The 16,473-nt window shown below is 25.3% G+C and overlaps 1 protein-coding gene across 1 annotated transcript in view; it reads left to right on the plus strand.

Annotated features, from left to right (window-relative positions):
- Positions 1 to 16,473, plus strand: part of LOC135127293 (collagen and calcium-binding EGF domain-containing protein 1-like) — a 52,200-nt gene that overhangs the window by 29,978 nt on the left and 5,749 nt on the right. The window contains exons 6-7 of the mRNA XM_064053737.1: positions 1,026 to 1,156; positions 1,216 to 1,385. Of these exons, the coding sequence (XP_063909807.1) occupies positions 1,026 to 1,156; positions 1,216 to 1,385 (301 nt within the window). The remainder of the gene's footprint in view (positions 1 to 1,025; positions 1,157 to 1,215; positions 1,386 to 16,473) is intronic.

Here is a 16,473-nt window from a genome sequence, read left to right on the forward strand (position 1 = left end):
AATAAAATAAATAAAATAAATAAAATAAATAAAATAAATAAAATAAATAAAATAAATAAAATAAATAAAATAAATAAAATAAATAAAATAAATAAAATAAATAAAATAAATAAAATAAATAAAATAAATAAAATAAATAAAATAAATAAAATAAATAAAATAAATAAAATAAAATAAATTTTCTTTTTAGCTTAATTTTGATCACTCTTTTTTTATTGCTTTTATTGTCGCACTCTCTGCTCTGCTCTTTTATATCGCTTTTTTATTGATTTTTTTGACATTTTTTTCGCTTTTGATTATTGTCTTTTTCCACTTTTTATTTTTCGTCATTTTGTTTTGTTGCTTTTGAGTCGACATTTTTCCCCTTTTTTTTATTACATTTTCGTCGCATTTTTTAGTAGCCATCACTTTTTTCTTTTTTTTGACGATTTAAGATTTGTTGTGTCTTTCTCTTTCCTTTTTGTCCCTTTTTTTGTATTTTTGTTGATTTTATTTTATCTCCTTTTTTGTACATTTTCTTTGTGGTCTCTTTACGCCTTTTATCTGTGCTCTGTTTTGTTTCCTTTTTTTGGGTACTTTTTGTTGTCTTTTTAGTCGCCGCTTTTAGTCAGTTTTTCATCGCTTTTTCGTCTCCATTGTTGTCGAATTTTTTGGTAGCTCTTTTCTGCGGTCTTTTTTTATCATTCTTTTACTCCCTTTTTAAATCGCGTTTTTGATCCCTTTTTAAATCATCTTATTTTCCGTATTTTGTCGCGTTTTTTCCTTTTGTATCGTCTTCATTGTCCTTGTTAAAAAATTTACAAATTTTTATTTATTTTGTTTGTAAGACCGTTTGTGTTAAGTTTTTTCTAAATTGTACAATTCCATTTCCGCTCTATATTTCAGTCAGCTTGTTGACTGCCACCCACCAAACCTGACAAATATTATAAACACTATTAAACACCGACCATTTAATCTAACTCTCAAAAATTCCGCTGCACTTCGCCCCGCAGACATCAAACACTCAGTAATTAAATTTTATGCAGGTCCTGAGGGCGGCTCTGCCTCGCTGTCAACAAACAGCAATCAACAGGATTACACATATTCGATGTTGGACGCTTTTGTGCCCCTGCCTGGGGACGAGAATGCCCAATGTCGTTGCAAACGTGGAGCTCAAGTAAGTTATTTATTGGCAGAATTCAATTTCCATGTCTGTACACCGCACTGTTATCGTAGGGCGAACCGGGTGCGAGAGGGCCGCAAGGACCCAAAGGTGAGCAGGGAGAAAGAGGCCTAAGAGGGCCAAAGGGCGAAAGGGGCTCATTTGACTTCCTGTTCCTTCTACTTGCCGACGTTCGCCATGATATCGTTCACTTGCAGAATCGGGTTTATATTAATGGAGAAACGTAAGTAGAGAGAAATTTAATTACTGACTGGGGAAGGGGAACGTGTCAGGTGGTGCGCCACGTCAATATACACCCAATTTCTGGAAAAATCGAAAATCAAAGGGTTGCGAAAGTGGCGCAGTCGGTAGGATTAAAATCTAAAAATAGGCCGATTTGCTCAAGATTTGGTCAGAATTCACAACTAACCATTTAAGGGGACTCGCTAGACGAGGTATAACATTTTTTTGGTTTTTTTGTATGAAAAAATGACATTAATATAGATGTATCATACATCAAACTGCAGCTTTTCTCATATTCTAGAGCGCAGAGACCAGTTCAATCAACTAAAAAAATATGGCTGAGAAATATCGTAAAAAAAGCACCATTGTATGTTTTCTTTTCAAGTTTTTTGAGTCATAATCATCACAGAATCGCTTGAAAATTCGCACATGGATAAAACATCACTTTTTACAGGGCGCAGAGTCATTAAATGTTTGTTAGTGGTACAATTTGTTTAAATAATAATGTGTTTATTAAAATCAAAATATACTACAAATTAATGCAAAATACGTCGAATAATTTTAACAGGAATATCAGAGAAAAATTAATAACCTATTGGTTAGCAGAGTTTTTAACAAAAACTAACAATTACTGAAAAAAATGGGTATCAATTCGACAGAATTTGAGCAGTTAGTTCAGTACTTTGCCGATAGGAGCGCCACTAAAATTTACGGAAACGACTTTCCAGGTAAAACCCTTATCGCCTCCTCTACCATAAGCTGATTGTTAGAGTTCTCGGCTGATTTTTCTAATTTATGGCAAGGAACTCAGTTTTATAACAAGCCGCCAGGACCGGTCGTAGTAATCTATTGTTAAGGAAATTAACTTTTACGCAATGAGGTACTATCATAAAACCGAATTAAAACTGGAGAACTATAATATTTTTACTCCACTCAGGATCCTGAATTCAATACACATGATTACTAAAAATTCATTATAATATTATTGTTAATATATATTTTGCTTTGTTAATTAATAAAACTAATAAACATATTTATAATAATAATAAAAAATATATAAAATACAGCTTTTGTTTAACACGTATAAGTAGCTAAGTGTATCTACTAATTATCCCAGAAAGGAGGTGTTTTAAAAACGCCCTACGCCCAGTAACTTCTCCCTTCATTGTTTACTCGAAAAAAGTGCTCGTATATGTTTTCATTTGCCGAGAGATCACTTTCAAAATATATTTATAATAAAAATATGCAAGTCTTGGTGATGAAAAATGTACTCCTAATAAATTATTAAAGTACATACAAAAAATAGAAACAAATTTTATTTATTTTAAAAAATTCTCTCGCAAAGGCAGGTTCCTCTTTCTTCTTGAATCAATTATTTCGGGCAATAATGCGCCAAAGTAAAATCTGTCAAGTTTATCTGCCATCTTTTTACATATATTTCTTCATCTTTATAAATTTTTTCTATATTTATTCTTTTGGGTGTCCATACAACAAAATAAACTTGTGAAATACCCGTAACAAGCATTTGTCCCTGGACTTGAAAGTAGTAATCATGATTTTTTTTTAGTTTCAATTCTCTGTCTGTCAATGTGCAAAATTTGATTATTTTTTTTCTAACCGTTTCTTCGGGAGACAAAAAATTGATGACGTCAGCTCAAAAGTTTACCGTATAATCCTATTTAAAATTTACAATATATGATGAGTCTCTTCCTGTAATTTATCATTCCATTCATATTTTTTGGATTCGGATATACAGCGTGACTCAAAAAATTTAATGAATGCGCAAATTTATTATTATTCGATTTTTCAAGTTCTCGGATTAGATTTTTTGGTTTTCCAATTCTTCAATTTTTTAATTGTTTAATTTTTAGATTCTTCAATTTCTCGATTTATAGATGTTGAATTTTTCGGTTTACCGATTTTTTTCATTTAAAATGTTTCAATTTTTCAATTATTAAGTTTTCGATTTTTCAATTTTGGTGTAATTTTAAAACGGTATTAATAATACATTTAGGCGAATAAACTAATAGACGGGCTTGATAATCCTTGTTTGTTCTACAGTGTCTAAATTGTGTTTGAATAATATAATAATTAACTCGAATATTAAAATTAATATTAATTTTCTGTGGTGCAAACAAGGCTTATCAAGCCCATCTATTAGTTGATTAGCTTTAAAAATCGAAGAATTGGAAAACCAAAAAATCTAAACCGAGAACTTGAAAAATCGAATAATCGAGAAATCAAAATATCAAGGAAAACAAAAAAATTAACGGAAAATCTAGAACTTAAAAATTGAAAAAACAAAATACCTATCGAAAAATTGAAAAACCGAGGAATCGAAACATCAAAAAATGGAAAAATTGAAGAACCGAAACATTGCAAAATCTCAGAACTGAAATACTGAAAAACTGAAAAATGGAAGGAAAATTGAAGAATCGGAAAAGTGAAAAAATCCAAAACTGAAACATTGAAAAATCCAGAAATCGAAAAATTGAAAAATCACAATTGAAGAAAGAATTGAAAAATCAAGAAATATAGAAATGGGAAAATCAAAAAATCAGTTAATCGAAAAATTTAGAAACGTCAAAAATTGAAAACTGAAAAATAAAAAAAATTAAAAATCGTAAAACTGAAATATCGGAGAGTTAATAAATTGAAAAACTGAAAATTTTTGAAAAAAAAGTCGTATCAAAAACTAAAAATTAAAAAAATCGAGAAATTGAACAATCAAAAAATCAAAACATTGAAATTCCAGTAAGTTGATAAATAGGAAAATTTAAAAAACAAAAATTTTAAAAATCCAAGAATTGAACAACAAAATAAATCTAAGCCTGAAAACCCAGAAAATTGAATGATCGAGAACAAAAAATCTAAAATTTAAAAATTCGACAAATTGAAAAATCATGGAACTGAAAAATCGAAAAGTCGAGATAGTGAGAAATCTAAAAACCTAAGACTTTAAAAACTGAAAAATTAAAATATCGAAAAATTGAAAAACCGAGAAATCGAAACATCAAAAAATGGAAAAATTGAAGAACCGAAACATTGCAAAATCTCAGAACTGAAATACTGAAAAACTGAAAAATGGAAGGAAAATTGAAAAATCGAAAAAGTGAAAAAAATCAAAACTGACATCTTGAAAAACTGAAAAATGGAAAGAAAATTGAAGAATCGGAAAAATGAAAAAATCCAAAACTGAAACACTGAAAAATCCAGAAATCGAAAAATTGAAAAATCACAGTTGAAGAAAGAATTGAAAAATCAAGAAATAGAGAAATGGGAAAATCAAAAAATCAGTTAATCGAAAAATTTAGAAACGTCAAAAATTGAAAACTGAAAAATAAAAAAAATTAAAAATCGTAAAACTGAAATATCGGAAAGTTAATAAATTGAAAAACTGAAAATTTTTGAAAAAAAAATCGTATCAAAAACTAAAAATTAAAAAAATCGAGAAATTGAAGAATCAAAAAATCAAAACATTGAAATCCCAGTAAGTTGATAAATAGTAAAATTTAAAAAACAAAAATTTTAAAAATCCAAGAATTGAACAACAAAAAAAATCTAAGCCTGAAAACCCAGAAAATTGAATGATCGAGAACAAAAAATCTAAAATTTAAAAATTCGACAAATTGAAAAATCATGGAACTGAAAAATCGAAAAGTCGAGATAGTGAGAAATCTAAAAACCTAAGACTTTAAAAACTGAAAAATTAAAATATCGAAAAATTGAAAAACCGAGAAATCGAAACATCAAAAAATGGAAAAATTGAAGAACCGAAACATTGCAAAATCTCAGAACTGAAATACTGAAAAACTGAAAAATGGAAGGAAAATTGAAAAATCGAAAAAGTGAAAAAATTCAAAACTGAAATCTTGAAAAACTGAAAAATGGAAAGAAAATTGAAGAATCGGAAAAGTGAAAAAATCCAAAACTGAAACATTGAAAAATCCAGAAATCGAAAAATTGAAAAATCACAATTGAAGAAAGAATTGAAAAATCAAGAAATATAGAAATGGGAAAATCAAAAAATCAGTTAATCGAAAAATTTAGAAACGTCAAAAATTGAAAACTGAAAAATAAAAAAATTTTAAAATCGTAAAACTGAAATATCGGAAAGTTAATAAATTGAAAAACTGAAAATTTTTGAAAAAAAAAATCGTATCAAAAACTAAAAATTAAAAAAATCTAGAAATTGAACAATCAAAAAATCAAAACATTGAAATCCCAGTAAGTTGATAAATAGGAAAATTAAGAAAACAAAAATTTTAAAAATCCAAGAATTGAACAACAAAAAAATCTAAGCCTGAAAACCCAGAAAATTGAATGATCGAGAACAAAAAATCTAAAATTTAAAAATTCGACAAATTGAAAAATCATGGAACTGAAAAATCGAAAAGTCGAGATAGTGAGAAATCTAAAAACCTAAGACTTTAAAAACTGAAAAATTAAAATATCGAAAAGTTGAAAAACCGAGAAATCGAAACATCAAAAAATGGAAAAATTGAAGAACCGAAACATTGCAAAATCTCAGAACTGAAATACTGAAAAACTGAAAAATGGAAGGAAAATTGAAAAATCGAAAAAGTGAAAAAAATCAAAACTGAAATCTTGAAAAACTGAAAAATGGAAAGAAAATTGAAGAATCGGAAAAATGAAAAAATCCAAAACTGAAACATCGAAAAATCCAGAAATCGAAAAATTGAAAAATCACAATTGAAGAAAGAATTGAAAAATCAAGAAATATAGAAATGGGAAAATCAAAAAATCAGTTAATCGAAAAATTTAGAAACGTCAAAAATTGAAAACTGAAAAATAAAAAAATTTTAAAATCGTAAAACTGAAATATCGGAGAGTTAATAAATTGAAAAACTGAAAATTTTTGAAAAAAAATCGTATCAAAAACTAAAAATTAAAAAAATCTAGAAATTGAACGATCAAAAAATCAAAACATTGAAATCCCAGTAAGTTGATAAATAGGAAAATTTAAGAAACAAAAATTTTAAAAATCCAAGAATTGAACAACAAAAAAAATCTAAGCCTGAAAACCCAGAAAATTGAATGATCGAGAACAAAAAATCTAAAATTTAAAAATTCGACAAATTGAAAAATCATGGAACTGAAAAATCGAAAAGTCGAGATAGTGAGAAATCTAAAAAACCTAAGACTTTAAAAACTGAAAAATTAAAATATCGAAAAATTGAAAAACCGAGAAATCGAAACATCAAAAAATGGAAAAATTGAAGAACCGAAACATTGCAAAATCTAAGAACTGAAATACTGAAAAACTGAAAAATGGAAGGAAAATTGAAAAATCGAAAAAGTGAAAAAATTCAAAACTGAAATCTTAAAAAACTGAAAAATGGAAAGAAAATTGAGGAATCGGAAAAGTGAAAAAATCCAAAACTGAAACATTGAAAAATCCAGAAATCGAAAAATTGAAAAATCACAATTGAAGAAAGAATTGAAAAATCAAAAAATAGAGAGATGGGAAAATCAAAAAATCAGTTAATCGAAAAATTTAGAAACGTCAGAAATTGAAAACTGAAAAATAAAAAAAAATTAAAATCGTAAAACTGAAATATCGGAGAGTTAATAAATTGAAAAACTGAAAATTTTTGAAAAAAAAATCGTATCAAAAACTAAAAATTAACAAAATCGAGAAATTGAACAATCAAAAAATCAAAACATTGAAATCCCAGTAAGTTGATAAATAGGAAAATTTAAAAAACAAAAATTTTAAAAATCCAAGAATTGAACAACAAAAAAAAATCTAAGCCTGAAAACTCAGAAAATTGAATGATCGAGAACAAAAAATCTAAAATTTAAAAATTCGACAAATTGAAAAATCATGGAACTGAAAAATCGAAAAGTCCAGATAGTGAGAAATCTAAAAACCTAAGACTTTAAAAACTGAAAAATTAAAATATCGAAAAATTGAAAAACCGAGAAATCGAAACATCAAAAAATGGAAAAATTGAAGAACCGAAACATTGCAAAATCTCAGAACTGAAATACTGAAAAACTGAAAAATGGAAGGAAAATTGAAAAATCGAAAAAGTGAAAAAATTCAAAACTGAAATCTTGAAAAACTGAAAAATGGAAAGAAAATTGAAGAATCGGAAAAGTGAAAAAATCCAAAACTGAAACATTGAAAAATCTAGAAATCGAAAAATTGAAAAATCACAATTGAAGAAAGAATTGAAAAATCAAGAAATATAGAAATGGGAAAATCAAAAAATCAGTTAATCGAAAAATTGAAAAATCGAAAAATTTAGAAACGTCAAAAATTGAAAACTGAAAAATAAAAAAAATTTAAAATCGTAAAACTGGAATATCGGAAAGTTAATAAATTGAAAAACTGAAAATTTTTGAAAAAAAAAATCGTATCAAAAACTAAAAATTAAAAAAATCGAGAAATTGAACAATCAAAAAATCAAAACATTGAAATCCCAGTAAGTTGATAAATAGGAAAATTTAGAAAACAAAAATTTTAAAAATCCAAGAATTGAACAACAAAAAAAATCTAAGCCTGAAAACCCAGAAAATTGAATGATCGAGAACAAAAAATCTAAAATTTAAAAATTCGACAAATTGAAAAATCATGGAACTGAAAAATCGAAAAGTCGAGATAGTGAGAAATCTAAAAACCTAAGACTTTAAAAACTGAAAAATTAAAATATCGAAAAGTTGAAAAACCGAGAAATCGAAACATCAAAAAATGGAAAAATTGAAGAACCGAAACATTGCAAAATCTCAGAACTGAAATACTGAAAAACTGAAAAATGGAAGGAAAATTGAAAAATCGAAAAAGTGAAAAAAATCAAAACTGAAATCTTGAAAAACTGAAAAATGGAAAGAAAATTGAAGAATCGGAAAAATGAAAAAATCCAAAACTGAAACACTGAAAAATCCAGAAATCGAAAAATTGAAAAATCACAATTGAAGAAAGAATTGAAAAATCAAGAAATAGAGAAATGGGAAAATCAAAAAATCAGTTAATCGAAAAATTGAAAAATCGAAAAATTTAGAAACGTCAAAAATTGAAAACTGAAAAATAAAAAAAATTTAAAATCGTAAAACTGAAATATCGGAGAGTTAATAAATTGAAAAACTGAAAATTTTTGAAAAAAAAATCGTATCAAAAACTAAAAATTAAAAAAATCGAGAAATTGAACAATCAAAAAATCAAAACATTGAAATCCCAGTAAGTTGATAAATAGGAAAATTTAGAAAACAAAAATTTTAAAAATCCAAGAATTGAACAACAAAAAAAATCTAAGCCTGAAAACCCAGAAAATTGAATGATCGAGAACAAAAAATCTAAAATTTAAAAATTCGACAAATTGAAAAATCATGGAACTGAAAAATCGAAAAGTCGAGATAGTGAGAAATCTAAAAACCTAAGACTTTAAAAACTGAAAAATTAAAATATCGAAAAGTTGAAAAACCGAGAAATCGAAACATCAAAAAATGGAAAAATTGAAGAACCGAAACATTGCAAAATCTCAGAACTGAAATACTGAAAAACTGAAAAATGGAAGGAAAATTGAAAAATCGAAAAAGTGAAAAAAATCAAAACTGAAATCTTGAAAAACTGAAAAATGGAAAGAAAATTGAAGAATCGGAAAAATGAAAAAATCCAAAACTGAAACACTGAAAAATCCAGAAATCGAAAAATTGAAAAATCACAATTGAAGAAAGAATTGAAAAATCAAGAAATAGAGAAATGGGAAAATCAAAAAATCAGTTAATCGAAAAATTGAAAAATCGAAAAATTTAGAAACGTCAAAAATTGAAAACTGAAAAATAAAAAAAAATTAAAAATCGTAAAACTGAAATATCGGAAAGTTAATAAATTGAAAGACTGAAAATGTTTGAAAAAAAAAATCGTATCAAAAACTAAAAATTAAAAAAATCGAGAAATTGAACAATCAAAAAATCAAAACATTGAAATTCCAGTAAGTTGATAAATAGGAAAATTTAAAAAACAAAAATTTTAAAAATCCAAGAATTGAACAACAAAAAAAATCTAAGCCTGAAAACCTAGAAAATTGAATGATCGAGAACAAAAAATCTAAAATTTAAAAATTCGACAAATTGAAAAATCATGGAACTGAAAAATCGAAAAGTCGAGATAGTGAGAAATCTAAAAACCTAAGACTTTAAAAACTGAAAAATTAAAATATCGAAAAATTGAAAAACCGAGAAATCGAAACATCAAAAAATGGAAAAATTGAAGAACCGAAACATTGCAAAATCTCAGAACTGAAATACTGAAAAACTGAGAAATGGAAGGAAAATTGAAAAATCGAAAAAGTGAAAAAATTCAAAACTGACATCTTGAAAAACTGAAAAATGGAAAGAAAATTGAAGAATCGGAAAGGTGAAAAAATCCAAAACTGAAACATTGAAAAATCTAGAAATCGAAAAATTGAAAAATCACAATTGAAGAAAGAATTGAAAAATCAAGAAATATAGAAATGGGAAAATCAAAAAATCAGTTAATCGAAAAATTTAGAAACGTCAAAAATTGAAAACTGAAAAATAAAAAAAAATTAAAATCGTAAAACTGAAATATCGGAAAGTTAATAAATTGAAAAACTGAAAATTTTTGAAAAAAAAATCGTATCAAAAACTAAAAATTAAAAAAATCGAGAAATTGAACAATTAAAAAATCAAAACATTGAAATCCCAGTAAGTTGATAAATAGGAAAATTTAGAAAACAAAAATTTTAAAAATCCAAGAATTGAACAACAAAAAAAATCTAAGCCCGAAAACTCAGAAAATTGAATGATCGAGAACAAAAAATCTAAAATTTAAAAATTCGACAAATTGAAAAATCATGGAACTGAAAAATCGAAAATTCGAGTTAGTGAGAAATCTAAAAACCTAAGACTTTAAAAACTGAAAAATTAAAATATCGAAAAATTGACAAACCGAGAAATCGAAACATCAAAAAATGGAAAAATTGAAGAACCGAAACATTGCAAAATCTCAGAACTGAAATACTGAAAAATTGAAAAATGGAAGGAAAATTGAAAAATCGAAAAAGTGAAAAAATTCAAAACTGAAATCTTGAAAAACTGAAAAATGGAAAGAAAATTGAAGAATCGGAAAAGTGAAAAAATCCAAAACTAAAACATTGAAAAATCCAGAAATCGAAAAATTGAAAAATCACAATTGAAGAAAGAATTGAAAAATCAAGAAATATAGAAATGGGAAAATCAAAAAATCAGTTAATCGAAAAATTTAGAAACGTCAAAAATTGAAAACTGAAAAATAAAAAAATTTAAAAATCGTAAAACTGAAAAATCGGAGAGTTAATAAATTGAAAAACTGAAAATTTTTGAAAAAAAATCGTATCAAAAACTACAAATTAAAAAAATCGAGAAATTAAAGAATCAAAAAATCAAAACATTGAAATCCCAGTAAGTTGATAAATAGGAAAATTTAAAAAACAAAAATTTTAAAAATCCAAGAATTGAACAACAAAAAAATCTAAGCCTGAAAACCCAGAAAATTGAATGATCGAGAACAAAAAATCTAAAATTTAAAAATTCGACAAATTGAAAAATCATGGAACTGAAAAATCGAAAAGTCGAGATAGTGAGAAATCTAAAAACCCAAGACTTTAAAAACTGAAAAATTAAAATATCGAAAAATTGAAAAACCGAGAAATCGAAACATCAAAAAATGGAAAAATTGAAAAACCGAAACATTGCAAAATCTCAGAACTGAAATACTGAATAACTGAAAAATGGAAGGAAAATTGAAAAATCGAAAAAGTGAAAAAATTCAAAACTGAAATCTTGAAAAACTGAAAAATGGAAAGAAAATTGAAGAATCGGAAAAGTGAAAAAATCCAAAACTGAAACATTGAAAAATCCAGAAATCGAAAAATTGAAAAATCACAATAGAAGAAAGAATTGAAAAATCAAGAAATAGAGAAATGGGAAAATCAAAAAATCAGTTAATCGAAAAATTTAGAAACGTCAAAAATTGAAAACTGAAAAATAAAAAAAATTTAAAATCGTAAAACTGAAATATCGGAGAGTTAATAAATTGAAAAACTGAAAATATTTTTGAAAAAAAAATCGTATCAAAAACTAAAAATTAAAAAAATCGAGAAATTGAAGAATCAAAAAATCAAAACATTGAAATCCCAGTAAGTTGATAAATAGGAAAATTTAGAAAACAAAAATTTTGAAAATCCAAGAATTGAACAACAAAAAAAATCTAAGCCTGAAAACCCAGAAAATTGAATGATCGAGAACAAAAAATCTAAAATTTAAAAATTCGACAAATTGAAAAATCATGGAACTGAAAAATCGAAAAGTCGAGATAGTGAGAAATCTAAAAACCTAAGACTTTAAAAACTGAAAAATTAAAATATCGAAAAATTGAAAAACCGAGAAATCGAAACATCAAAAAATGGAAAAATTGAAGAACCGAAACATTGCAAAATCTCAGAACTGAAATACTGAAAAACTGAAAAATGGAAAGAAAATTGAAAAATCGAAAAAGTGAAAAAATTCAAAACTGAAATCTTGAAAAACTGAAAAATGGAAAGAAAATTGAAGAATCGGAAAAGTGAAAAAATCCAAAACTGAAATACTGAAAAATCCAGAAATCGAAAAATTGAAAAATCACAATTGAAGAAAGAATTGAAAAATCAAGAAATATAGAAATGGGAAAATCAAAAAATCAGTTAATCGAAAAATTTAGAAACGTCAAAAATTCAAAACTGAAAAATAAAAAAATTTAAAAATCGTAAAACTGAAATATCGGAAAGTTAATAAATTGAAAAACTGAAAATTTTTGAAAAAAAAATCGTATCAAAAACCAAAAATTAAAAAAATCGAGAAATTGAACAATCAAAAAATCAAAACATTGAAATCCCAGTAAGTTGATAAATAGGAAAATTTAGAAAACAAAAATTTTAAAAATCCAAGAATTGAACAACAAAAAAAATCTAAGCCTGAAAACCCAGAAAAATGAATGATCGAGAACAAAAAATCTAAAATTTAAAAATTCGACAAATTGAAAAATCATGGAACTGAAAAATCGAAAAGTCGAGATAGTGAGAAATCTAAAAACCTAAGACTTTAAAAACTGAAAAATTAAAATATCGAAAAATTGAAAAACCGAGAAATCGAAACATCAAAAAATGGAAAAATTGAAGAACCGAAACATTGCAAAATCTCAGAACTGAAATACTGAAAAACTGAAAAATGGAAGGAAAATTGAAAAATCGAAAAAGTGAAAAAATTCAAAACTGAAATCTTGAAAAACTGAAAAATGGACAGAAAATTGAAGAATCGGAAAAGTGAAAAAATCCAAAACTGAAACATTGAAAAATCCAGAAATCGAAAAATTGAAAAATCACAATTGAAGAAAGAATTGAAAAATCAAAAAATAGAGAAATGGGAAAATCAAAAAATCAGTTAATCGAAAAATTTAGAAACGTCAGAAATTGAAAACTGAAAAGTAAAAAAAAATTAAAATCGTAAAACTGAAATATCGGAGAGTTAATAAATTGAAAAACTGAAAACCTTTGAAAAAAAAAATCGTATCAAAAACTAAAAATTAAAAAAATCGAGAAATTGAACAATCAAAAAATCAAAACATTGAAATCCCAGTAAGTTGATAAATAGGAAAATTTAGAAAACAAAAATTTTAAAAATCCAAGAATTGAACAACAAAAAAAATCTAAGCCTGAAAACCCAGAAAATTGAATGATCGAGAACAAAAAATCTAAAATTTAAAAATTCGACAAATTGAAAAATCATGGAACTGAAAAATCGAAAAGTCGAGATAGTGAGAAATCTGAAAACCTAAGACTTTAAAAACTGAAAAATTAAAATATCGAAAAATTGAAAAACCGAGAAATCGAAACATCAAAAAATGGAAAAATTGAAGAACCGAAACATTGCAAAATCTCAGAACTGAAATACTGAAAAACTGAAAAATGGAAGGAAAATTGAAAAATCGAAAAAGTGAAAAAATTCAAAACTGAAATCTTGAAAAACTGAAAAATGGAAAGAAAATTGAAGAATCGGAAAAATGAAAAAATCCAAAACTGAAAGATTGAAAAATCCAGAAATCGAAAAATTGAAAAATCACAATTGAAGAAAGAATTGAAAAATCAAGAAATATAGAAATGGGAAAATCAAAAAATCAGTTAATCGGAAAATTTAGAAACGTCAAAAATTGAAAACTGAAAAATAAAAAAAATTAAAAATCGTAAAACTGAAATATCGGAAAGTTAATAAATTGAAAAACTGAAAATTTTTGAAAAAAAAATCGTATCAAAAACCAAAAATTAAAAAAATCGAGAAATTGAACAATCAAAAAATCAAAACATTGAAATCCCAGTAAGTTGATAAATAGGAAAATTTAAAAAACAAAAATTTTAAAAATCCAAGAATTGAACAACAAAAAAAATCTAAGCCTGAAAACCCAGAAAATTGAATGATCGAGAACAAAAAATCTAAAATTTAAAAATTCGACAAATTGAAAAATCATGGAACTGAAAAATCGAAAAGTCAAGATAGTGAGAAATCTAAAAACCTAGGACTTTAAAAACTGAAAAATTAAAACTTCGAAAAATTGAAAAACCGAGAAATCGAAACATCAAAAAATGGAAAAATTGAAGAACCGAAACATTGCAAAGTCTCAGAACTGAAATACTGAAAAACTGAAAAATGGAAGGAAAATTGAAAAATCGAAAAAGTGAAAAAATTCAAAACTGAAATCTTGAAAAACTGAAAAGTGGAAAGAAAATTGAAGAATCGGAAAAATGAAAAAATCCAAAACTGAAACATTGAAAAATCCAGAAATCGAAAAATTGAAAAATCACAATTGAAGAAAGAATTGACAAATCAACAAATATAAAAATGGGAAAATCAAAAAATCAGTTAATCGAAAAATTTAGAAACGTCAAAAATTGAAAACTGAAAAATAAAAAAATTTTAAAATCGTAAAACTGAAATATCGGAGAGTTAATAAATTGAAAAACTGAAAATTTAAAAAAAAAAAATCGTATCAAAAACTAAAAATTAAAAAAATCGAGAAATTGAACAATCAAAAAATCAAAACATTGAAATCCCAGTAAGTTGATAAATATGAAAATTTAGAAAACAAAAATTTTAAAAATCCAAGAATTGAACAACAAAAAAAATCTAAGCCTGAAAACTCAGAAAATTGAATGATCGAGAACAAAAAATCTAAAATTTAAAAATTCGACAAATTGAAAAATCATGGAACTGAAAAATCGAAAAGTCGAGATAGTGAGAAATCTAAAAACCTAAGACTTTAAAAACTGAAAAATTAAAATATCGAAAAATTGAAAAACCGAGAAATCGAAACATCAAAAAATGGAAAAATTGAAGAACCGAAACATTGCAAAATCTCAGAACTGAAATACTGAAAAACTGAAAAATGGAAGGAAAATTGAAAAATCGAAAAAGTGAAAAAATTCAAAACTGACATCTTGAAAAACTGAAAAATGGAAAGAAAATTGAAGAATCGGAAAAATGAAAAAATCCAAAACTGAAACATTGAAAAATCCAGAAATCGTAAAATTGAAAAATCACAATTGAAGAAAGAATTGAAAAATCAAGAAATATAGAAATGGGAAAATCAAAAAATCAGTTAATCGAAAAATTGAAAAATCGAAAAATTTAGAAACGTCAAAAATTGAAAACTGAAAAATAAAAAAAATTTAAAATCGTAAAACGGAAATATCAGAAAGTTAATAAATTGAAAAACTGAAAATTAAAAAAGAAATCGTATCAAAAACTAAAAATTCAAAAAATCGAGAAATTGAACAATCAAAAAATCAAAACATTGAAATTCCAGTAAGTTGATAAATAGGAAAATTTAAAAAACAAAAATTTTAAAAATCCAAGAATTGAACAACAAAAAAAATCTAAGCCTGAAAACCCAGAAAATTGAATGATCGAGAACAAAAAATCTAAAATTTAAATATTCGACAATTTGAAAAATCATGGAACTGAAAAATCGATAAGTCGAGATAGCGAGAAATCTAAAAACCTAAGACTTTAAAAACTGAAAAATTAAAATATCGAAAAATTGAAAAACCGAGAAATCGAAACATCAAAAAATGGAAAAATTGAAGAACCGAAACATTGCAAAATCTCAGAACTGAAATACTGAAAAACTGAAAAATGGAAGGAAAATTTAAAAATCGAAAAAGTGAAAAAATTCAAAACTGAAATCTTGAAAAACTGAAAAATGGAAAGAAAATTGAAGAATCGGAAAAGTGAAAAAATCCAAAACTGAAATACTGAAAAATCCAGAAATCGAAAAATTGAAAAATCACAATTGAAGAAAGAATTGAAAAATCAAGAAATATAGAAATGGGAAAATCAAAAAATCAGTTAATCGAAAAATTTAGAAACGTCAAAAATTCAAAACTGAAAAATAAAAAAATTTAAAAATCGTAAAACTGAAATATCGGAAAGTTAATAAATTGAAAAACTGAAAATTTTTGAAAAAAAAATCGTATCAAAAACCAAAAATTAAAAAAATCGAGAAATTGAACAATCAAAAAATCAAAACATTGAAATCCCAGTAAGTTGATAAATAGGAAAATTTAGAAAACAAAAATTTAAAAAATCCAAGAATTGAACAACAAAAAAAATCTAAGCCTGAAAACCCAGAAAATTGAATGATCGAGAACAAAAAATCTAAAATTTAAAAATTCGACAAATTGAAAAATCATGGAACTGAAAAATCGAAAAGTCGAGATAGTGAGAAAACTAAAAACCCAAGACTTTAAAAACTGAAAAATTAAAATATCGAAAAATTGAAAAACCGAGAAATCGAAACATCAAAAAATGGAAAAATTGAAGAACCGAAACATTGCAAAATCTCAGAATTGAAATACTGAAAAACTGAAAAATGGAAGGAAAATTGAAAAATCGAAAAAGTGAAAAAATTCAAAACTGAAATCTTGAAAAACTGAAAAATGGAAAGAAAATTGAAGAATCGGAAAAATGAAAAAATCCAAAACTGAAACATTGAAAAATCCAGAAATCGAAAAATTGAAAAATCACAATTGAAG

The sequence above is a fragment of the Zophobas morio genome, unplaced genomic scaffold (assembly GCF_036711695.1).
Source record: "Zophobas morio isolate AGI-343-1 ecotype UQ-CSIRO unplaced genomic scaffold, CSIRO_AGI_Zmor_V1 ptg000011l, whole genome shotgun sequence".
NCBI classification, from domain to species: domain Eukaryota; kingdom Metazoa; phylum Arthropoda; class Insecta; order Coleoptera; family Tenebrionidae; genus Zophobas; species Zophobas morio.